Below are 22881 nucleotides of genomic sequence, written 5' to 3'. Positions count from 1 at the left end.
ATCTTTTCTCCGTTGCAAAGGCCGCTGCAGGGCACGTGTTTGTGAGGCTCACCTTGTGCAGGTGACTGGCACGTGCCCGTGGGGACAGGCTACCGCCCCCGCGCTCCCTGGCCCTGCCTCTCAGATGCCCGCAGCTGGCGGGGGCCTCGCCAGCCTGTTCCATGGCCAACAAAGGGCAGTGAACTTGCCTGAGGCCTACTGGTAAAGCCTTATTGTTCGAAGAACATTCCTCTCCTCTTCACCCAATGTGGCAACTCTTGGAATCCATCCCTTCACATCCATGGCTCCCCAGCCTGGACCGTTCTGGGATGGCAGCAGGAACGGACAGCACCGCATCCCTCCCCGCCATCAGCCGTGGCTCTGTCCTGTGAATAAGGAGGCAGGGCCACCTGTCCTGCAGCCAGCAGGGGAGGATTGCCAGTCTTTGAAGGACACGTCTTCCTAACGAGTATCCCCAGAGGACAGCAAAGCAAGGGGGAGGGGACGGCACTGACGTCCATCCCAACCTGCTTGCCAAACCTCACACCCTCAGCGAGTCCCGTGTGCTGCGGCCATTTAGTTAACTTCTCCCTTCACGCATTTACCCACCAAATAATCACCACTGCCTTGTGCCCAGACCAGCACCTGAAACTTGGATTAAAAAAAATGAGCAATAAGGGGACACCCCATTTAAGGTGGCCAGAGCTTTGCAGGGAAGATGGACAAAGAGGTAATTAATCAAAAGATGATGTTGATCCCAAAGTAATTTGGGCAGAGAATAAAAATATATATTTGGGGCCCCCCTGAAGACCTGGGGGAGGATGCAGAGGTGTTGGACTTCCTCACGTGGATTGTTGCTGATGTTCTCACAAACACTGAGGACTGACGGCTTGACATGCCGAGCCCTCCGTCTTGGGGCTTGCCCCTGTGAAGCTTGTTGCTGCAAAGGAGAGGCTAAACCTGCTTGTAATTGTGCCTGAGAGTCTCCCCCGAGTGCCTCTTTGTTGCTCAGAGGTGGCTCTTTCTCTCTCTAACTAAGCCACCTTGGCAGGTGATCTCACTGCCCTCTCCCCTATGTGGGACCTGACTCCCAGGGGTGTAAATCTCCCTGGCAACTCGGGATATGACTCCTGGTGATGAATCTGGACCCGGCATCGTGGGATTGAGAACATCTTCTTAACCAAAAGGGGGATGTGAAATGAAACAAAATAAAGCTTCAGTGGCTGAGAGATTTCAAATGGAGTCAAGAGGTCACTCTGGTGGACATTCTTACGCACTATACAGATAACACTTTTTAGGTTTTAATGCACTGGAATAGCTAGAAGTAAATACCTGAAACTCCCAAACTCCAACCCAGTAGCGTTGACTCTTGAAGATGATTGTATAACAACAAAGATTACAAGGGGCGACAGTGTGATTGTGAAAGCCTTGTGGATCACATTCCCTTTATCCAGTGTATGGATGGATGAGTGGAAAAATGGGGCAAAAACTAAATGAAAAATAGAGTGGGGTGGGAGGAATGATTTGGGTATTCTTCTTTATTTTTATTTTTTTATCCTTATTTTTATTCTTTTTGGTAAAAGGAAAATGTTCAAAAATGGATTGGGGTGATAAATGCACAAACTATATGATGGTACTGTGAACAGATGATTGTAAACCATGATGATTGTATGGTTTGTAAATATATGTCAATAAAATGGAATTAAAAAAAAACAACTATATTGAATCAGCCTAAATTACAGTGCAGGATGTCAAATTGAAATAAAAGCCAAGGAGAAAGTGGAACTATGTAAAATTTTTGACCGTTAGGAACTTGTTCATATAACTTTTTAATGGAAGTTGGCAGGTAAAAAATCAGTATCTCTTTTTAGAAAGCTTATTTAAATTCCTATAGATATTTTAAAAGAGTAAAAGAAGGGTCTTTATTTTTAAATGTTAATATTTATAATAAAATTTGTTGTCAAAAAAAAAAAGATGACTTTGAGATCCCCACGTAGGTGTGGCCAGGAGGACACGAGCTCTGTCCCACAGCCATGGCTCTGCCAGTGTGGGAATCCCAGGGCTGGTGGGCTGAGGCAGGGGCCGTATGCAGTGCAACCACCAGCTGGAGCCAGGGCTGACCACGGGGGCCGCTGGACACACAGCCTGTTCTCCACGAAAAGCCACTCATCAGCCTGCTACGTCCAAAACGCCCATCAAAAAGCACTCCTGGAAAATTAACAACAAAATTTCTTCCTGGAATACAGGAAACCAGGGCAAACCTGGGAATTAGAACAAATCACTGCTGACCCCATGCACGGGTGCAGAGGAAGCTGAATCACTGCCCAATGGCAGGTGATGACGGCCTGACCCCAAGACACTGCCAAGGCCTACAGGCAGGTCACCCCGAGCCTGGCGACAGCATACCCCAGCTTTGCTTTGCTGCAGGAAGATGCCAGCACATCTTCTGGGCAGTGAGGTGCCCAGCATCCCCGGGGAGAGCCAGCCAGGCTGGGACCCCTGTGCCAGGGCAGCCAGACCCCGAGAGTCCCCAGGACCACCTCCCTGGCCCATCAGGAGTAATGCAGCGTTCCAGAGCTACAGGCCAGGAACTGGGTGTGGGTTCAACACCCGCCCATCACACGTGACTTCTGTGCAGGCCCTTCTGCTCACCAGGCCGCGACCGTCTTGTCTGCAAAGCACAACCAAAGCCACCTCCCTCGTGAGGCTGGGGACGATGGGACGAGAGCTGGCACACAATGACGGGCAGAAATAGCCACTGCTGTTACTGCCCCTCTGGGTGGATCCCCGGGGGCAGACCGCAGGGATGGCAGCATTTCGGATCTCCTGTGCTGCACCCTGGCACCTGGGCCGGGCAGTGGGAATGGCTGGAAAGGCGCCTTCCACACTGGAAGGGAAAGACGTGTCCTTCTGGCTGTTTTCTGCTGATCAGAGGTGCTGGGCACCTGTTTCCCGGGCACACTCATCATGACAAGTTTGGGCACCTCCCCACCCAAACAGGGTACCCAACCAGGCTCCAACCCTCAAATTCATGGCTCGGTGTGGACACAGCTCATCGCTCACAACCCACGGTGACCCCAAGGACGCTCAAGGACAGCTGGCAGCATCTCCCTCCCGTCGGTCCTTCCTTGCCCCCTTCCGAGTTTTCGCTCCTTCCTCCGCTTTGAAAACGCTGATGAACAGTCTGCGTTGTGCCCTCCGCTCGGGCCCCTCAGAGCATGTGGCTCTCGGGGAAACGAGATTCTAACTCCGCAGCAAGAGCGCAGACGCTCTTCGAGAAGATTCACATTTGTTTCACCAGCTCAGGGCCCGGCCCCAGTACTCTTTTGCTCACATGGGTTCATAGACGTGTAATCCAGACATGAACCATCAACCCAAAGGGGACAGTTCCTGCCTGGGGTGATTTTCAGAGAATCACAGTCCAGACTCTAAACAGCTATGAAAGATTTCCAATCTTTAAGTGTTTCTTCAACTGTTAAAAAGGATTGACTTAGAGCACAAAGCAACGCCTTCCAGTAGCAGCCACCCCCAACCCCAGCTTTATGAGCTGCAGGTGCCACTCGGCCTCTCTCCAGGTCTCGCCCTGAGTGTGTTTTCCTTCCCTCTTTCTCCCCAAACTGCACCCCGCCACGTCTCCCTGGTCCTGACTCCCCCCTTTCTCCAGAATCAGCATCACGAAAGTCCCCAAATTGGCTGAGAGTCCCCATCTGTGCGGGTGAAATAGGAGGGAGGTGGGCAGCCGACCCCCTAATGATCGACGGAATGAATGAATGAATGAATGAATGCAAGGACGCTGGATGGGTGAATTACTTTCCGAACTTCGTTCAAGGTTAAGCGCTTCAGTTCAATGACTGTAAAGCAGAAGTTTAGGGCCTCTGTCTGGATTTCTGGATCCTTGACTATTCTGGGCTAAACACTACAGGTCCCTTATGGCCAAGAAGGAAGAAAATCGTGACACACGGGGCCCAAGCAGTGGCCCAGGGTCCCACCTTCTCCCTGGGTTGAGACCTCAGAGGGACCGTCTGCACACAGCTGCAGCCCAGAGGCTGCCCAGAGTCAGGGAGGAGGAGGAAGGAGCCCAATCAGTTGGCCACGTGCCCTTGATCGTCTTTGGGGCAAGATCAGGGATGGCACCGAGGGTGGCAGCCAACTCCAGTTCCAGCCTCCTTCACCCCAGACGGTCAGAGGGTCTGTGCCGCTGGGCCCGGGGGAGTCCGAGGGGGCCCCTGGAAGGCACACAGTCCCGCGTAGGCCCAGCGATCTCTGGACCATGTGAGATGGGGCCCGCAGGCACGGCAAGGAGGAAAACCAGCAGGGGCCCCGTGTGTGGCCCAGGCAGGGCGTAGCTGCTGGCTGAATCTGCCAGTCCCTGATTATTCTTCCTTCTTCCCCTTTCTCAGTTTACATGGTTTGGGAAGGGATGGGGTGACCCAACCCTTCATCCCCAGGACAGGGCATGTGACCCCGATGTAACTGTCAGCCCCTTCCTGGGTCCAGGCACAGTCTGGGATGGATGTGTGACCCACGGCAGAGCCCACAGGGACGCTCTCTTTCTGTTGTGGTTCCTCGACTGAGAGAGTGCGTCTGCCAGCACACGGGGAGTGCCTGCTCAAGGATGAAACCAACACAGAGACGAGAGCAGAGAGGTGGAGTGAGAACCTGGTGACACCGTCAGGCACCTGGATCCAGCCAGGCCTGAAGCCAAATATCTCTGGAATTTCCAGTGACTCAAACCAGTACATCCCCAGTGCACATGGAAGCCAGTTTGTACAGAAAGTTCTGGACCAATGCAGTGAGGGGACACTGAGGAGGTGATGCCCTTGCTTTGCCTCCACATACAATCAACAACTCCCCTTCCTGAAAGACCCCATTCTCCTCACCTCCTCCAGGAAGCCCTTCAGGGATCCTCCAGTCCATAATTACCTCCACCTCTCAGGGACTCCCGATCCTCTCAGCTGGCACCTACCCTCAAGCCCTGAACTATTTCACCATCTCTTTGGCCTCCTTGGCTGGCCGATGTGACCCACGCTGTGGTGAGCTGGCAGGGGATGCTGCAGCCTGAGAGCCAGAGCCCCTGGGTTCAAATCCAGCCTCAACATGCCATGACTGCAGACCCTGAGCAAGTCACAGAATCTTCCTGTTACGGCTTGAATAGTGCCCCCAAAAAGACAGGTTCAAGTCCAAACCCCGGTCCTGTGAGTTGGAACATATTTATAAATAGGAACTTTGGAGCTGTTAGAGGAGTCAAGAGAAGGCCAGACTGGATTGGGGGGTAGGCTCATCTAACACGGTGGGTATCTTTATAAGGAGGGGAAATCTGGACACAGACATGGAGGGGGAAGGGGAGACGGAGGGAGGGAGAGGGGATGGCCACGCCTTACGGGCAGTGGCTGCGGTTAGCCATGAGCTGAGAAGCTCATGGGCTGCCACCGTCCACCAGCAGCTGGGAGCGGCACAGAATGGATTATCCTTTTTAAGACGACGCACAGCCCCGGTCTGTGGTCTTTGCCACAGCAGCCGGCAGACTAGGACACTTCCTGAGACTCGGTTGCCTCATCTGCAAATCGGGAATAGCAGCAGCTTTCCCAGGGCTGGCACAGAGTCACCAGCACACAGAAGCAGCCACGGCTGCTCCCGAGACCAGGACATGGGCAGGGCTGGGATCTGGGGGTGGAGGCTCCTGTCTGTGGTCACCACTGGACGTGCCCCGACAAGCTGAGGCCGGGACCCACTGCAGGGCTGAAGTCCAGCCCTTAAAGCCGCAATTGGCCCTGCTCTGGAAGCCACTCTCCCCAGCTGCCCGCGGTGCTGGAAGTGCCACATCATCTCGGGCCACCTCTTGTCCAGGCCCCCGCTGCTCACCTGTGGTTCTCTTGGCAGGTGACCCGCCAGTGACCGAAAGCTAGTTGTCTGCCCCTGCTCATCTTGCTGGTCCTAACCAGCCATCCTGCCACCCCCACCAGTGTCTCCTGGACCCCTGATGATGGCTTCACCCCCTCCACAATCTCCATCCTCCCCCTTTCCCGGGACCCTTCATATCCAGGGACAAACAGGACTGGGGGCCCCCTTTTAAGAAAACCTTCAGTTGATTTTGCTCCCGTCGCTTCCTCTCCTGCCTTCCTTTGGTGCCAAACCCTAGGAATGCACCATTTCTGCCTCCTCTCTCTGCGTCTATGTCCAATCTGCCAGGAGGTCCAGGCTCAGCCTAGCGCTCACTGTAGACATCAGCTTCCTGGTGGCTTTCCTCTAGATCCCACAACAACCTCAAGGGAGGGAAGGCTCTTATCCCCAACAGCAGACGGAATCCCGAGGCTGAGCTGGGCGAGGGGTGGGCCTGGAGTCACGGCAGACGTGGCCACATGTGGCTCTTGCCACCTCACAGGAGAGCAAAGCCTTTTGAGGTGGGGCCCGTCCCCCGCTGGCCCATGTCACAGCTCTAGGAGCTGCCCTACGACCAGCTCCTGCATCTTCCTCTTCCAGTGCCTCAACACCTGTCGGGAGACTTTCCCTTCTGAGAACTATTTTTATGAGCTCACTCATGCCCTCCAGAAGCATCTCTGGCTCCCTATGGCCATGCAAGCCCAGAACCTCCTCCTGGCTTTCAAGGCCTCTTGAGCCTCGGCCCTGCCCCATCCTGGCCAGCACCTGGAAGCCAAGCACCCAACCGACCCAGCTCTCCAGCCCAGCTCCCAGGTTAACTGTGTGCTGGACCCGGGCAAGAGGCTGCATGGGGGCAGCAGTGGCCGCTCTTCTGCCGTCCACCCCCTTGGAGGCTGCCCTGACTCCTTCCGGCCACAGCGGCGCCTCCCTACTGGCCCCATGCCGGCTGCCTGGCGGAGAAGCTCAGCGTGCAGGCAGGTGAGCCCCCTCTCTGTGCCTCGGCCGCCTCGTGCAGGGAACGGAGCTGCCAGGAGCACCTGCCCTGAAGGAGCACGGTGAGCACCGGATGAGCACGTGAAGCCCAACCACGTGCCTGCACCAGGAAATTCACAGTAAATGTGGGCACTTCGCTGCAGTTACGGTTGTCGGCATCAGTGTTTCTACTTCTGCAGCTGGCAGTACTCTGCCCGGCAGTCAGGGTCTTGATGGGTTTGAGCTCTGCCTCCACAGGCCAGGGCTGGGCTCCCCTCTGCTCTCCGGTTCCCGCAGCCCAAGCTGGGCATGTCGGGGTCACTGAAGGGGGTTCAGGCCAATCGGTGCACATCAGTGCTCACAGCAGCGAGCTGAAAGGTGGACACCGCAATGTCCATCGACAGATGGATAAACAGATGGGGTCTGTCCAACTCACGGAATATTATTCAGCCATAAAAATGAATGAAGTGCTGATCCACGCTACAATGTGGATGAACCCTGAAAACAGGCTGAGTGAAAGAAGCTACACACAAAATAGCACATATGGTATGATTCCACTTACACAAAATGCCCAGAATAGGCAAATCTATAGAGACAGCAAGTAGATTAGAGGTGACTGGGAGCCGGGGGGATGAGGTGGGGGGGGGGGGGAGTGACTGCTGACGGGTACAGGGTTTCCTTTCGGGGTGATGGAATGTTCTGGAATTAGAAGTGACAGGTGTAAAACATTGTGAATATACTAAATGTCACTGAATAGTACACTTTAAAATGGTAAATTTATGTGTTGTGTATTTTGCCACAAAAAAGATACAGTAAATGGGAAAAAATTCACCCTCCATACATGACAAAATGTAACTCTAACAGGCACATGTGAAGAAATAAAAATATGAGACGATGAACTTAAAAACCTGTCTCCAGTGGCAGCTCTGCTTGACTTTTCCTTTTGTCTTCTCTATTTCCAGTCTTACCCATGGCAGACACGATTGACTCACATGATGAAGACATGATCCAAGTTTAAAAACCAGCCACCAGACTTATGGATGCAGAGTTTATCCACATCCCTAACATTTCCCGAGAGGAGGGGAACACGTTCCCTGTAACTCATGGAATTCGGGTGAGTGCTGAGAAAGTCTTTGGAAACTTCTCAGGAGGGCAGGCTCCTTCTGGTTCTCTCCGACGTGAATCAGTCACCCCTCCGTCTCCGAGTGCTTTTCGAATCCCCGGTCCTGATGGCGGCAGGAGAGGGTCCAGGAGGAGGGGGTGCTGCCCCCCAACATGGAAAGTTCTGAGTGTGTCCTTCCAAGGCCTCTTGACATCTTCATTGGAGTCAGCTGGCCTCGGGACACACTCGTTGCTCAGTTATTCAATAAGAAGACATGGACTGGGCTCCTGCTGCGTGCAGACATGTTCCTCGGAGGGCTGGGGTGACACAGGGCATGCAGCCCCCATAGCTGGACGTCTGACATGCTCAGGAGCAGGTGGTGCTGTGAAGAGGACTGTGGGGCAGTAAAGGGATGTGGTTTGGGGGGGCTGATGGTGTGTGGGTGAGGGGGTCAGGGCAGCTCTTGGAAAGGGTGACCTTGAGCACAGACCTGGCGGAAGGGAGGGTCATGAGAACATCGGGGAGCGTGTCCTGAGTGGGGGGCAGACCCACCACAGAGGCCCAAAGGTGAGGATGTGTCCCACGACCGGAGAGCAGGCCAGCAGGGTGAAGCCCCAAAACAACAGGGGTGCCCAGAGAAGGGGGAGAACTGAGCAGAGGCTGGGAGCCTTGGGGCCCTGCGGACACTGGGTAAGGACTAGAATTTTTCTCACTGTAGTCACACACACATATATATTTATATTACATAAAAATTTCCAGTTTGAGAAATCTTAGGTGTACAATTTGGTGGCACTAATGACTCTTACAGTGTTATGCTGTCATCACCACCAGCCGTCACCAAGATCCTTTCATCATCCCAAACAGAAACTCTGCACCCACTACTCAGTCACTCCCCATCCCCCACAACCCCCTGGTAATCCTACTGGAATCCTACTGTGCAGCTTATTTTACACAACATGATGTCTCCATGGGTAATCCATGTTGTCACATGTATCAGAACTTCATTCCTTTTTATGGATGAATAATACCCCATTATATGTATATACCGCATTTTATTTATCCATTCATTAGTCGACTGACACTTGGGTTTCTTCGATCTTCTTGGCAATTGTGAATGATGCCGCCATAAATATCAGTGTGCAAATATCTGTTCAAGCCCCTACTTTCAGTTCTTTGGGGTATGTACTTGGGAATGGAATTGCCGTGTCATATGGCAACTCTATTTTAACTTTTTGTGGACCCGCCAAAATGTTTTCCATAGTGGCTGCACCATTGCACATTCCCATCAGCAATCCACGAGGTTTCCAATGTCTTCACATTCTCCCCAACGTTTGTTCCTTTCTCTTCTTTTTTCCTTTAAAATCATAGCCGTCCTAGAGGGTGTAAAGTGGTGTCTCACCGTAGTTCTGATTCACATTTCCCTAATGGCTAATTGATGTTGCACGTCTTGTCAAGTGCTTATTGGCCTCGTGCCTGAGGGCTTGGGTGTCACTGCTGGACTTGTGCCGGAAAGGCTCCCGCAGATGTGGATGCAGCCCTGGCTGAGGAAGCAGGAGAGGAAGCCAGGGCAGCTGTCCAGGCAGGGGATGTGGGAAAGGCGAGACGTGTCTCGATTCAGGACTGACTGACCAGGGTTCTGATGAGGATTAAGTTAGTCAGTGTGTAGAAAATGCCTAACGGTATAGGGCTTTACTGTGGTGAGAGCGATGCCTTAAACAGAGCAGGAATGGGGGTGGGGGAGAAATCCAGGAACTTGTGTCTGACACTGGACCAAACCACATGGCCTGGCCTGCCCCAGCTTGGCCCCGACCTCAAGGAGCCTCCAGTGCAGCGTGGCAGGGCCATGAGGAGTCGGGGTACACCAGGCAGAGCCCTGCACCCTCTCCCATCCACTGGCAACAGCATCAGAGACACAAACGACCCTCTTGCTTATGTGGCTTAGCCTGTGCCAACTCTTTTACTACGTGCCTTACATGCACAAACTCATCTAATCCTCCGAAGGCCCTATGCACCCACTGCACAGATGAGGAAACTAAGGCTGCTGCACTAACCATCCTCCAACCTGGCTCCATAGCCCTTCTTTGGGGGAGGTCCAGCCTGGCGAGCAGCAGTGCCAGGCGTGTGAGTCCCTGCTACAGTGCCTGGGTGGCAGGGTGAAACCCCACAACTTGGCTTGACAGTCAAGGCCCCCTGGCCTGGTGGGCCCCGTGCTCTCCATCCTTCCCGGGGCACCTGCCATTCCCCAAACATACCCGCACGTCCCGCCTCCAAGCCTTTATTCAGGCTGCGCCCTCAGTCTGTGGGGCATTTTTACTTTTCGTACATCCTGGTTGGGTGTCTACTATCTGCTCAGCCCAGGGGAGGGGGTTGTCCCTCATCTCACAGAGCTCCCAGGACATGAGGTGACAGGGACAGTGCTGTCAGGGTCAGGTACCAGGTGCCACGAGTGGACATTGCGGGAAAACTGTTGGGGGGCTTCCTTGAGGAGGGGCTGCTGGGCAGAACTCTGAAAGATGAGCAGAAATTACTCAGATGGAGGAGGTAGAGGAGGGAGAGGGGTCACCGTTGGATGGAAAAGGGGCCAGGATCATGCCAATGCCTTTCTCCCCAGGCCAAAGGTGCTCCCCACCTGTCCGAATAGCCAGCTCCTCTCTCCATAGCCCCCCAACCCTGAGAGTCCTGGAGGAGACTCACACACCTTCCTGCCTGATCCCACTTTGCTCCTTGAGGGCAGGGATGGCCCCTGTTTACCTCCATGACCCCTTGGACCCTAAAGGGCTGGACAAATGGGAGTGCAGAAAAGCCTGTTAAATAGAACTGAAGGTCCCAGGTAGAGTGAAGTGGAAAATTTACCAGTAGATTGGTCTCACGGGACCAAAGGCAGGAGACCGTTATCAGGAATCTATAGTATCAGAGAGTAACCGTGGCTTTCTTTGCCACCCCCTTCTCATTTCAACTCTACTTATTTATTGTTGGCTTGCACACACCCTAATTCCCAGGGCTGACAAACTCAATCAATTAAAAGATACTACAAGGCATTTAGCACAATGCCTTCCTTTAGTTCATTTGCCAACCTAACCGCTTGTATCATGAAACTCCCCACAAAAGGGCACCGCAGACAGAGACAAATCAATGCTAATGAGAGCCCGCCGCATGCTCTGTGAGCTGGGTGAGTGGGTGGAAGGGAGGGAAGGCAGCTGGAGAGGACCCAGGGAGGGCTCCTTCCGGGGGAACCAACGGGCACACCAGAGAGTGCTGTGCCAGAGTCTTCCAATTTGGAGTTCTCAGCTCACTGTCACCTCCTGCAGACTTCACCCCATGTAGAGACTGGTTTAGGGTATACAGAATCCTTGGGTATAGGAGGTTCATTATAAAATTACATTCTGATGACTTGGGACTTCCCCCAGTGCACCAGAAACACAGTGCAAAGATAACAAGCTTTGGAGTCAGACTGGATTCAAATCTCCCTGCAGGGCCTCCCTGCAGGCTACTTCATCTCTCTGAGGCTCAGTTTCACCACTTGCGAAGTAGGTGTAAAATGCCCATATCCTAGGAGTGACCTGTCATTGAATTTTGAGGCATGAGATTCCAGACTTCAAGAAAGCACACAGTGAGTGTGAGAGTTAGGGGCAACGAGAGGGCCGGGGAGGTCTCTCAGAGATGGGGACGGGGGAGCCGAGACTGCAGTGATGAGAATAAGCTGACCTGGTGAGGGCAGGTGCAGAACGTGGGACAGAATACTGCTCAGACATGCTGGTCCCCTCGGCCCCTCCTTATGGAAGAGGTTTCTCAACCGAGCGGACAAGGATGTTCACTGCATGAGTCTCTTTACCCAGGCAGGCCAAGGACACAGAGGACAGGGATGGAGAGAGAAGTTAAGGAGGGAGGGGAATTTCCAGTGCCTTCCCCAGACTGCCTTTGCCTGAGGGAGGTGCCATCGGCAAGGTCAGGTTCAGCACCATGGAGAGCGCCAACACCCGGGCGAGGTCCAGCACCGCGGACAGCTCTGGCAGCACCGCCTCCTTCTAGGGCTCCCTGCTGCTGAACAGCTGTATGGAGTTTTACCTTGGTAGTCCCAGCCACACCCAGCTCCAGGACATCTGACCATTTGGATAGCTCACCCTAACTCCCTAAATCCACCCAAACAAAAGCTGCTGACCCACAAGCTTTCACACGGGCCCTCCCTCCTCAGTTCTGCCTAGAGGAACCCCACTTACTCACCAAAGCTTGTTGCCAACGCTGTCTCCTTTATCAAATCTTTTCTTGATATATCTTGGGGCCTTCACCATATTTTGCCTTTTGTCCCCCCTTTCAGACTGAATTTTAGGAGGAACCCTGTGTGATCCACGTCTTCCTCCTTGTAGCAGGGGCCAGCCTGGCACCTGGTGAGCACACTATATCTGCTGCATTAAACAAATGAATGAAGTTTCCAGAATGATTTTATCATAGCTACCATTTGTTCAGAGCTCATTTTATGCCAGAACTGTGCTCCATGCTTCACATACACTTTAATTTATAGCTTAAGAAACTGAGGCCAAGGAAATCATGATCTTCCCAGGCTCAAACAGTTAATAAGTGGTGGAGCCTGGGTTCAAACCCAGACTGGGCTGCACAACCTGTGCCCTTGACTGTTGCTACTCTCTGTCTCTGTCCAACTCAGTGCCGCTGCCATCTGCCAGTCCCATGGAAACTTGAGCACAGCAGCCGTGAACCCCTGAAGTGAATCCTAATCTTTTTTTAGCCTGAAATTGAAATCACTGATGCTTCAAATTAGAACCCCAAAATGAAAAAGCCAAGATTTCAGATTTGTAGTAGCTGAGCCGCCTGCACCCACCTTCTCAGCAGGGTGCTGGGCTGCTCCTCAGCCTGGACCACCTGTTCTCTGTCGATAAGACAAGGTGAACGATACCCCAGGTATAGGAGGGCTATGTGGAGGAAAGGGGCCCAGCCTCCCAGATGTCCAGGGGCTCCCCCAAGAGCAGGGGCCTCCTTGGACAGGGTTCAACTGACCAGTGATGTCATGAGCCTTGGGAAGTCCCAGTAAGAGGGAGCTGCACATCCTGGACACTGGCATTGTCTGAAGGCAAACAAGAAAAATCAGGGGAGCTGACTTATTGTGCCCCTAAACAGATGTTTTCCTTCTGTCACTGAAAAGTTGGCTGGAAGCATAAAACTTCAGCAAAGGCTGTGCAAAGGGCTAGAAAGACAGCTCAAGAAGGTCATAGCCTCCATTCCTGAGCTGACCCAAGTGAAGCAGTAGCTGGAGTGGAAAATGGGCTGGGGTGCCAGGCCTTTGCCAAATCCAGCAGAGTGAGAAGCCATGGAGCTTTCAGTACAGAAACGCCCTATATCGGGAGGGACATAGACAGCCGTGGGGCACTGTTTCTTTTGACTTGATGCCAAAAAAGCCCTGGCTCCGACAACAGAAGCACCAGCCACCCATCAGCTGGCCTTGGGTATTTAACTTAGTTACTGAATTAAATGTCCATTTTAACAATTTAAATAAGACAGTAGGGTATTTTTGGGGGGTGGGGTAGATAGAGTTCCTTGAGTGGCCTTTAGGGCCTTCGGCAAAACATGTGACAAAGTCTCTTGCAATGTCCCGAAGGGCAGGATAGAGGAAGTTGAAGATGCTCTTCAACTCCTTGTTCATCTCCTTGGAACAACTGGGCCCAAGGAGTGCTGGCATCAGGGAGCACCAGCGGCAAAACCACACTGGGGTCTGGCCTTGGCCTTGAGATCTGTCACTGGAGGGCAAACCGGGCATCATGGATGATTGTCTAAAAACCAGCCTGTGAGCAAACAGCACTGTAAAAGGCTGAGTCCCCTGGGACCAGAGGTTCCAGCTGAATTAGGAGGAATTCCTGGCAGGGACGTCAGAGGTGTGGGGGAGCAGGCACCCACACTGGGCTGACGTCCCCTTCTCGGAGGGGCAGCTGGGAAGCAGCGGCTGGTACGCTTGGCTGTGAGTGCTGGACTGTGCATGCGCAGCACGTGGTGGGTGTGCTCTGTAACTGCTAAAAGCTTGACATAATAGTGGTAACGCTCGCCTGCCATTATTACAGCTTATTACTATTCATTCGATTAATATTCATTCGTTTCCCCTTGTGAGTCAGGTGCCCGTAATGGTGATGAAGAAGATGACGATCAATCACGGATGTTGACTGAATGACAACCTGATCCTCACCCCGCTGACACTCTACCTTCCCCTAGTAAAAACAAGACAAATGCTAGCGGCGTCCCTCGTTCGGAAAATTAGGGGTGGCACATATTTCATCTCAGGTGATTTAATTTGCACAGCCGCCCACTTTACTGATGGTGACACTGAGGCCCAGGAAGCACGTCCTGATGAAGAACTCACATTATGAGAGATCAGGAATAACCTCGACTTCATCTCCCTTTCCACGTGCAATATTTAACTTTGAAGCTGGGGTGGTGGTGGTGGGGGGAGGGTACCGAGCAGTTGCCATGGGGTTGTAAGAATTGTTAATAACTCCAGTTTGGCTGAAATAACTCCAGTTTTGCAAACATTACGCATTCCAAATCCCATTCTTGAGACATTTTATAAGATATTCGAATGGTCTCTGAGGAGACTGGGAAGGTATTGCTCTCAGCTGTCCTCACGTAAAATACAAACTGAGATTATTAAATGGTTCCGGTCTATGTTCAGTGCGAGTATTTAATAAGAGGAAAAAAGTAATTAGCAAACTCAAGCATCATTTGTTCAAGGATGAAGGATACTGTCGCCTGCTTTAATTGCAAGGGAAAGCCTATTAAGGGAAATTAACACAAAAAACGAGATTGGGCACTTCAGTGCTAAGACAACAATCACAAAACCATAGGAGTCTCCCAAGCACTGCACCAGGCTAGCTAGGAGTGATGGCCCCAGGAAAATAATTAAAGCCCAGGAAAGCATCCTTGACTGGAAAGCAAACAGCCAAGACCCCTACCCTACCTTGTGACAGGTCTTTCTTCTAGGAAATATATTTTCCTATTTATAGAATTAATACTTGTCAAAAAATTAATCCTATGAAAATCTGTGAAATGGAGAAAACCATAAAAAATGAGAAAATCACACATATTCCTGTCACCCAGGGGTTAATATTTCCTTTCTGTTTTCTATGCCTGTTTTTTTTTTTGGGGGGGGGGGAGGCTTTAGATTATATTGTGCAGCCAGTTTTGATTTTGATTCTGTCCTCTTCACTTAAAATAACATAACCCTTTGTCTTTGGAATTAAGAACTCACTGTAAGCACAATTTTTAATGCCTTAATACCATGTACCCTCAACCATGCACCATTGTCTTCCTCTCCCCTTTCGATCCCGCCCCCCAGGTTTTTTTTTTTGCTACACTGTGATTTCTGCCTGCATCTTAGATTATTCCTTAGATAATGGATTCCTAGATGTAAAATTCCTGGCTCAGCTTTTTGGTTCTTGTTACATACTGTCACATGGATTTCTAAAAAGTTTACGGCAATTTATTCCCTCACGTAACAACATATGAGCGCTGTCACCAGTAGCGGGTCTAGTAATTAAGAGCAAAATGCATTTGCTAATTTGAAAACAAAAATTGGCACCTCAGAGTTTGATTTTATATTCCATCCAGTACTGGGAATGCTGAGCCCTCTTAGGGATGCTTACTGGTCACTCAGGATCCCCCTCTGGCATGTCCTTCTTGTCTGTCCATCTTATAGATGAAGGACGTCAGCTGACGTCTTACAAATCTCTGAGCTACAGTGTTCTTGGCTCAGACAGCATGAGTGGGAGTCCCAGCTCCTCCGCTTCCCAGCGTGTGACTGTGGGCAAGTGACCGGGCCGCTCTGTGCCTCCGTCTCCCCTTCTGTAAAATGGGGATAACACCAGGTGTTATTTCATGGGATTATCACGAGGAACCCAGTGCCCAGCAGATGCACCCTCAGGAACCCTTCCACAGCATCGCTGTGGCTTTCTAAACCACAGACGCTCCCCCGCCCCCTTCGTGACTCTAATTCAGGAGGTGGGGGGTGGGGACCGGGTCTCTGAATTTCTAGAAAGTTCTTCAGGTGGTTGTGTGTCCAGTCAACTGCATGGGAAGTTCCTGCAGGACTCCATGTCTTCTTAACTACTCACACATCTGCCATCCATGGCCCATCTCTGTCCTCTGTAGGACTCATCATAAATTTTTGGCATTTCCTCCTCCACCCCATCTCATGCAGGAAGCTTAACTAAGAAAACCCCAAAGAATTGCAGCTGAAGTCCTCAACAAACAATGCCTGAATGCCAGTTGTAATGCTAAACTCTTCCATTTCAACTCCCTGAAAAATAACTATCATTATTTAAAGCCACTTTGAATTCAGATTCCCATCTTAACCAGTCGGGACATGAGCCTTTATCATTCTTGGCTGATGAAGTCCTCATCCCCCTTCTTACACGTGACCCTGCATGGAGTGAAAAATCGGCCCTGGCCCCCTGATTCTCTCCCGGGGCTGTCCCTGCACCCGGAGCCCACTCCCCTGCAAGCCCCCACAGAGGCACTCGTTTCCCACTGCCCTGTCCAGTCCCACTGCCTCCAGTGCTCTCCCACCACTTTCCCCCTGCACTGCTGGACATTTCACTAAGTGGGAAAGCGCAGGGTCACTGGCCATCTAGGGGGTTCCACCATGACCCCCACTTGCAAGCTGATCTAAGAAGCCAATGTACAAAGTCTGCAGAGCCACCAAGTTTGAATGTCCCCACCCATGGGACACCCATTTTCTCACCCACTTTTGAGACGAATTTTTTATGACAACCCAGCGCTTGCACTTACACCCATATCATTGCAATTTCTGATTTCTAGAGAGCCTCTGATGTGGAACTTTACCGAATCTTTTTTTTAAGTGGGAGAGGGGGCGTGGCTAAGAAACAATAACAACAATCACAAAAGAACAAATTCTTCCCAAATGCTTAGGCAGGAGAGAAATAATTTCTAGAAGGTAACTACTCCAGAAAATCACGCACTGCGGGAAACCCTTCATTACAGAATCGATTCTGAGCAAGATGACAATGTCAGGGTATTTTGACAGAGTTGAAAGAGGAAAAATAAAGTTCTGTCGATGCTGAAGGCTTTAAATACTTCAAAAGTTGCCCTTTGGTCCGAAAGTTCAAACTGCAGCATGCTTTTTTTAAAAGAGAAAATAAAAATCTGACATACTTTTGAGTTCCTTTCGAAAAATAGCGGCAAGCAAAGAAGGTTTGCCAAGGAGACTGTTGGGACACTTTGGGCAACTTCTCGCCCCGCGGCCCTGCACATCACCAGGAGCTGGTAAACCTCACTGACGGACAATAGACAGGACAGCCTTCTGCCAGGACAAACGTTCACCTCAGACCCATGAGTCTGTGTCAGACAATCCCTCCAAAGTTGAAGTTTTTCATGCAAAAAAATAAAAAAATTGTTGGGAATAAATGCACATGTTGTCCTATCCATGATTTTAATATTCCAGTGGAGAAAGCCAGTATTAGGAAAACAACTCATTGGGGATTCTCAGCCTCTGAAATCTGAGCACCCAGAGGAGAATGTCCACGCCCATGAGGTAACCTTGGAAGTGAACTGGGAAGAGATGGGTTCCCCTGTTGGTGTACAACCCCTACGAGACGGGCAGCCTCATCGGACTGGGCCCTGTAAAGTCTCCAGTCTCTTTTGGGTCACGAACAAGTATGACAAATGATGTAGTCAGTTTTAATCCAGCTCCGGTCCAGTCTTTCCTAGAATCTGTGAACTCAGAGGTTACCCAGAATATAAGACCTATTACAAAATGGAAAATATGTTTGCATAGCAGAGGGTAAGAACAATTTCAAAGGAGGTCCTTTGAAAGCAAAGGTGCAGAAAGTCTTAATTCTCAAATTTCCGCGGAGGCTCCAACCCCACAGAATAAGGCGCCTTCTGGGCTGTCCAGGCGAGGGCTGGCGACGGAGATGCCCACCGATCCACAGCATCTCCGTAGGAAAGCAGCGGGCCCAAAGCATGCCCCCAGCAGCCCCACATTGCTTTTATTGACCAGTTTATCAAGGAGACCATCCAATGAGCCTAACGACAGGGGGTCCTCTTGCATCTGCAGCCTCATTTATTATTTAAAACCAATAACCAGCAGCAATCTATTTCAACCTATGGGAGTCTCTCTCTCTCTCTCTCTCTCCCCACTTCTTCTACCCCACCCCCCACACACCCTCACATACACACACGGGAAGAGGGCTGACATCACAACTGCATCCTACAGAAGATGATTCAACTCCGTCTCTGCATTTTCATGAGGGCTTCAAATCTGGTTAACCCACGAAGCCACAGTGGGCTCCTGGTTCCATCCTTCTAGATACACATCCCACAATTGAAAGGTATAAGGATCCATATTAGCCCATTTCCTCATCCAAACCAGGCTCTTATTTGTCAATAACAATTGGAACACACCTTTCAGCAAATACACTGAGAACTGAAGCAAGGTACATGCATAATAAGTTAAAACACCTTCTCCATTTGCTTTACTTTCTCTACTCAAATAGAATCTTTCCTTTCAGATTGCCATCATTCTTTAACAGTCTTGAGAAACACCAAGGGGATCGAAAGCAAAATCATAGCTTGAGAAAACATCCTTGTGTACTTGGGTATAATGGAGAGAGATGGACCCAGTGGTCCTCTCGCCACGGCCTGACATGTGTCTCCTCCCCTACAGATGGAGCAAGGGTCTGGCCGGCCCAGTGGCAGGTCACTGCCACATGGCCAGCTGGATATCCACGCATCCGTTCCTTCCACCTGCACGTGGATTTCCAATGTAGACATGATGAGGGTCATGGTTAAGCCCGAGGAGACACGGAGTCCCAACGAGGGCCTTTGAGCCCATTGAACATTTAAACGGTGTTTTTTTAGGGTGTAACCTATCTTTTTGTTCTTTACTTTCCCAAAGAATAACACATTCTGTGGAGTCACAAGATTGAGAGTAACAACTAAACACAACAAAAGGCCGAACCTCAGATGTGCTGGAGACTCGAACACTTCACACACACCATAACGTGCCAACTCCAAGCAGTTTGCAAAACGCGTGCCCTCGCAACCAACTGGCTTCTTTAAAAGAAGAGAATGCTCCCCATTTTATGTACTAGCACAGGCTGGTGTTCAAAGGGTCTGAATTTAAGTTTCCTTTCAACACCATAGACCTCAGCCTCCGCTCTCACCCATGATGCTTGGTCTTAGATGCCACCATCCATCCAACAGGCCAGTTACTGAAACTCGCAAAGTGACCCTTAGCAACCAACGTACATCCCTCAGGCAAGAGAGGGCCATGCAGAGGACTTTCCAACGTGCCCTTCTGACACAAGAATGGGCCAGGGACCCTCTTGGTGTCTGCTTAGACTCACGACCCAACCATACCCCAGATCCTCACAGGCACTCAATGTCATGGTAACCACATTTTCTCCTCCATCCACTTTGCACTCCAAGACCAAGGTCAGATGCTACATTTTCTCCATCCAAAAAGTGCTAGCCAAGGGCTCAGAGAGGAACTGAACGCACAAGACCACTGGCAGTGCACCTGCAACGGGTGGACGTCAGCAACCAGCACCAGCTCCGTCCCCCGACATGTCACCAAGGCTGCCCGGCTCCTCCCAGGTGAGAGTCGGCGCTCTCCCCAGGCAGAAAGACAGAAACACACACGTCCCTACCTCGATCAGGAAGTCCCCGGTCCTCAGCCCGGCTTGCCACGCCACCCCGCCTTCGTCCACGGACTCCAGGTACTGCAGGGCCGGGAAGGCGGGCGTTGGTGTGAATTCCTCGATGGGTGTGTCGGCTGAGGAAACAAAGACACCTCGTGACACTCTAGGAGGGGTCTCCCCAGCTGGCGACCCCGGGCCTCCCCACAGGGCCCCGGGAGAAGGAAGACCCCTGCGTCTCCCAGTGGGAGTGGGTGGTCCAGGCCATTGCTGGCTCCTGGAAGGGGTCTGAGGCTCCCACTCATGGGTCAAAGCCAACTCAAGCCATGACGCCAATGGTATTCTGGGACCACCATTTTATGTTCTGGCCTCTCTGCTGAAGACAGGGAATAATGTGTTCTGTTGTACATATCTCCACGCCTGTCATTTTCTTTAAAAGCATCCATGACTAAACACTTTCGGTGCTAAAAATGGAAAAGTTCCTCCCATGCCACACAGAGCTACAGAAACCACACCAAACCACTTGCCAAATGTACATCTACGTAGACTTGCCACCAAGGGGACTCAAATGGGAACACGGAGGGAACATAGCACTGACCCAGTGGGTGGCTGCAGATCTGGAAGCTGCTAGGAATTCTCTGCACAGGGAGCTCAGTCTTCTGTTACCCCTCAGAGAGCAGGGGTCCACGGGGGCTGCACCCCCGCTGCTTGGCGGAGCGAGGCTGGGCTTCCCACACACCTGCCAACTGCAACTCTTGGGCAAGAGAGGGACTTTTCTTGGCAGCGACGGGAGGCTGAGGGTGGGCTGACGAGGAGGGCCCAGGCAGGGGGAGGGTGGGACACACACACACACACACTCTCACACACACACTCACTGACACACTCACACTCCGATTTCTCTTCTCTTCTTTCTCCGTCTGGCCGGACGGTCATCAGGGCTGCCCAAGCCTCAGGTAGGCAGGGTGCTCCCCAAGAAGGCCTCCCCAGCACAGGTGTGGGACCCCCAGCGCGGCACAGCGACACCGAGGTGAAACTCAGACATCCCTGGCCCACACACGCCGTGGAGGGCTGCTTCCTTTCATGGGGAGACGATGCCATCTTGTTTTCTTCCCGAAGGCAAGCCCACGAGGGAAAGGCCGGCGGTGGGGGCACCGCCTGGGAATGCAGCTCCAGAGCCTCCCGCGACAGGCCCGGGAATGTGCGTGCTGCTGGCTGGGTCCAAGCCTCGGGGGACCATTTTGCCACGTTCCCTTTGCAAAGTCACCTTCGAGGTGGTGGCCGGCAGCCGCTGCTGCACTCGGAGCTGAATCCCACTCACACAACGGGGCAGTTTCCCGAGACCTGAAACTCAGGGCATCGGAGCCCGGGAGCTGCGAGTGCAGCCGCAGCCAGGCTGAACGGATCCACCACACAGGCATTATCCCCATGACGGACAAAAGCGGAGGGGGAGGGGACCGCTCGGAGTAATACTGTGGATGGAAAATTAAAAATATTCCTCAAGGAAGCCCCAACAACATTTTCCGAGCGAGGCAGAATGTTAAAGAACACGGTAGTCTAGCAACCAAGTGTCCCCAGGAAAAATGCTTATTTCCACGCTGGGAAACATTTTTCCTACCGGCGTGCACACACACACAAATACACACACACACACACGAATGTCTCCAGGCTGGGAGCAGCCGCTCTTACCTTTCGCCCCGCGGAGCACAAATCCAAAACCCTCATTGTCCTTCTTCTGCAGGACCACCGTCTTCTCCTCGATAATGCAGTCACTGTAGAGAGAATTCCGAGGATAGCGCCCATTATTATAGCCCATCATCATCATCACCGTGGCCGAGGCTGCGCCGGGGATGTTCATCATTCCAGCCAAGTAGTCAGCCCAGCTCGCCGACTCCGGCAGCGTGGAGAGAGCCGAGCGCGCAGGGCGGCAGGAGGAGTGAGGGAGGCTGGGGGGTGGGGGCTAACGGGATCGGCGAGCATGGCACGATGGGGCCCGGAGCGGGGGGAGGCAGAGCGGGGCTCCTGCGTGGCGGGGCGGCTGGCTGCCAGCGGAGGGGAGGCGCGGGGCTGCGCTCGGGGCTCCGGGGGGCTGGCGGGGACGCGGGAGCCCACGGAGTGAGCAGCCCGCAGGCCGGGCTGGTTCCCGGATGGCATCTTCCAGGGAAGCTGCATGCGATCAGCCGGAAGAGAAATGAGGCAGCATTTTTTTTTTTTTTAACCCCTTATGGGGGTTAAGGGAAAATCAGACTCGATTTGCTCCCTGCACGAGCCGGCGGAAGGCACGGGGAGACGCAGAGCCCCATGTGGTGCACCGACCGCCCCCTCCTCCCGCCCGATCGCGGGTGGCGCGCGCCACGAGCCTCGGAAGAGCCCACAGTGCGCCCGCGGCCGCGGCGTCATCCCGCGCGGAGGAGGCAGGGGCTGCAGCGTCTGGAGGCGCTCACCGGCGCCCGGCATCGGGGGCTTTTCACTCACCCCAGAGGGGCTGAGCACGTCTGCCTCCTTTGGGGGAGGCTCAGCGGTGGGGAGAGGGGAGAAGGGGGTCTTCAGGCTTCCCCTTGGAGATGACACTTTGGAGCCACACTGTTTGCCTCTTTGCTTAGCAAGAAAGAAACCCCCAAGCTCCAACTTTGTTTGGCTGCCTCCTCTCCTTTTTCAGTCAAGGGGGCTTGGCCATATGAACCCCCACCCTGACCCCACTCCCCGGGAGGCACCCAGGCCGCCCCCAGCTCGGCTGTCTCCCCCCACCCTCGGCCCAGGCGTCCCACGTCCCACCCAGATTGTGCGGCCGCAGCCCCGGAAGTAAGTTGGCGAGCGGGGAGGGCAGCTGGGGAGGGAGGCAACGTGGAGGGAGACTTTCTCCAGCATTCTAGGGGCTGCTGTGAAAGGAGCCGGGTTCCAGGGGAACGGAGACTGCAGAGCCAGGGCGAGCAGCGAAGGCTGAAGGCCGGGAGGCCCCGGAGAACCCCGCCGGGCCCGGCCTCTGGGCACCAGGGGCTGTGGACACAGAGAGCACCAGTGGGTTTAAACCCCAGGGGGGTGCAGGGCAGCTCTGCCCAGCCCTGGACTCACCACCTGCAGCTGGGAAAAGCCCAGGAGATGCTAATGACTGACCCTGAGCTACCGGAGAAGGTGAGGGGCAGTGGCCGGTGAGCCGTCCATTCTACAGGTGTGGCAAGTGGGGCTCAGAGAGGTTGGGGGACACACTGAGGTCACGCAGCCAAACTCCCGCCCTGACCCCTCCCCACCGCACAACATGATCGGGGGACAGATCTTCCAGGAAACGGGCAGCCCCAT

At 52.8% G+C, this 22881-nt stretch overlaps 1 protein-coding gene across 1 annotated transcript in view; it reads right to left on the bottom strand.

The window, feature by feature from the left end:
- SHANK2 (SH3 and multiple ankyrin repeat domains 2) overlaps window positions 1-22881 on the bottom strand; it is a 624412-nt gene that overhangs the window by 134519 nt on the left and 467012 nt on the right. Inside the window, exons 16-17 of the mRNA XM_037841736.1 lie at window positions 21274-21356; window positions 19600-19724 (exon numbers count right to left, since the gene is read on the bottom strand). Coding sequence (XP_037697664.1) covers window positions 19600-19724; window positions 21274-21356 — 208 coding nt within the window. The remainder of the gene's footprint in view (window positions 1-19599; window positions 19725-21273; window positions 21357-22881) is intronic.

This window comes from Choloepus didactylus, chromosome 6 (assembly GCF_015220235.1).
Source record: "Choloepus didactylus isolate mChoDid1 chromosome 6, mChoDid1.pri, whole genome shotgun sequence".
NCBI lineage: Eukaryota > Metazoa > Chordata > Mammalia > Pilosa > Megalonychidae > Choloepus > Choloepus didactylus.
The sequence above is the reverse complement of the archived record's forward strand: the minus strand, read 5'-3'. Positions and strand labels throughout refer to the sequence as shown.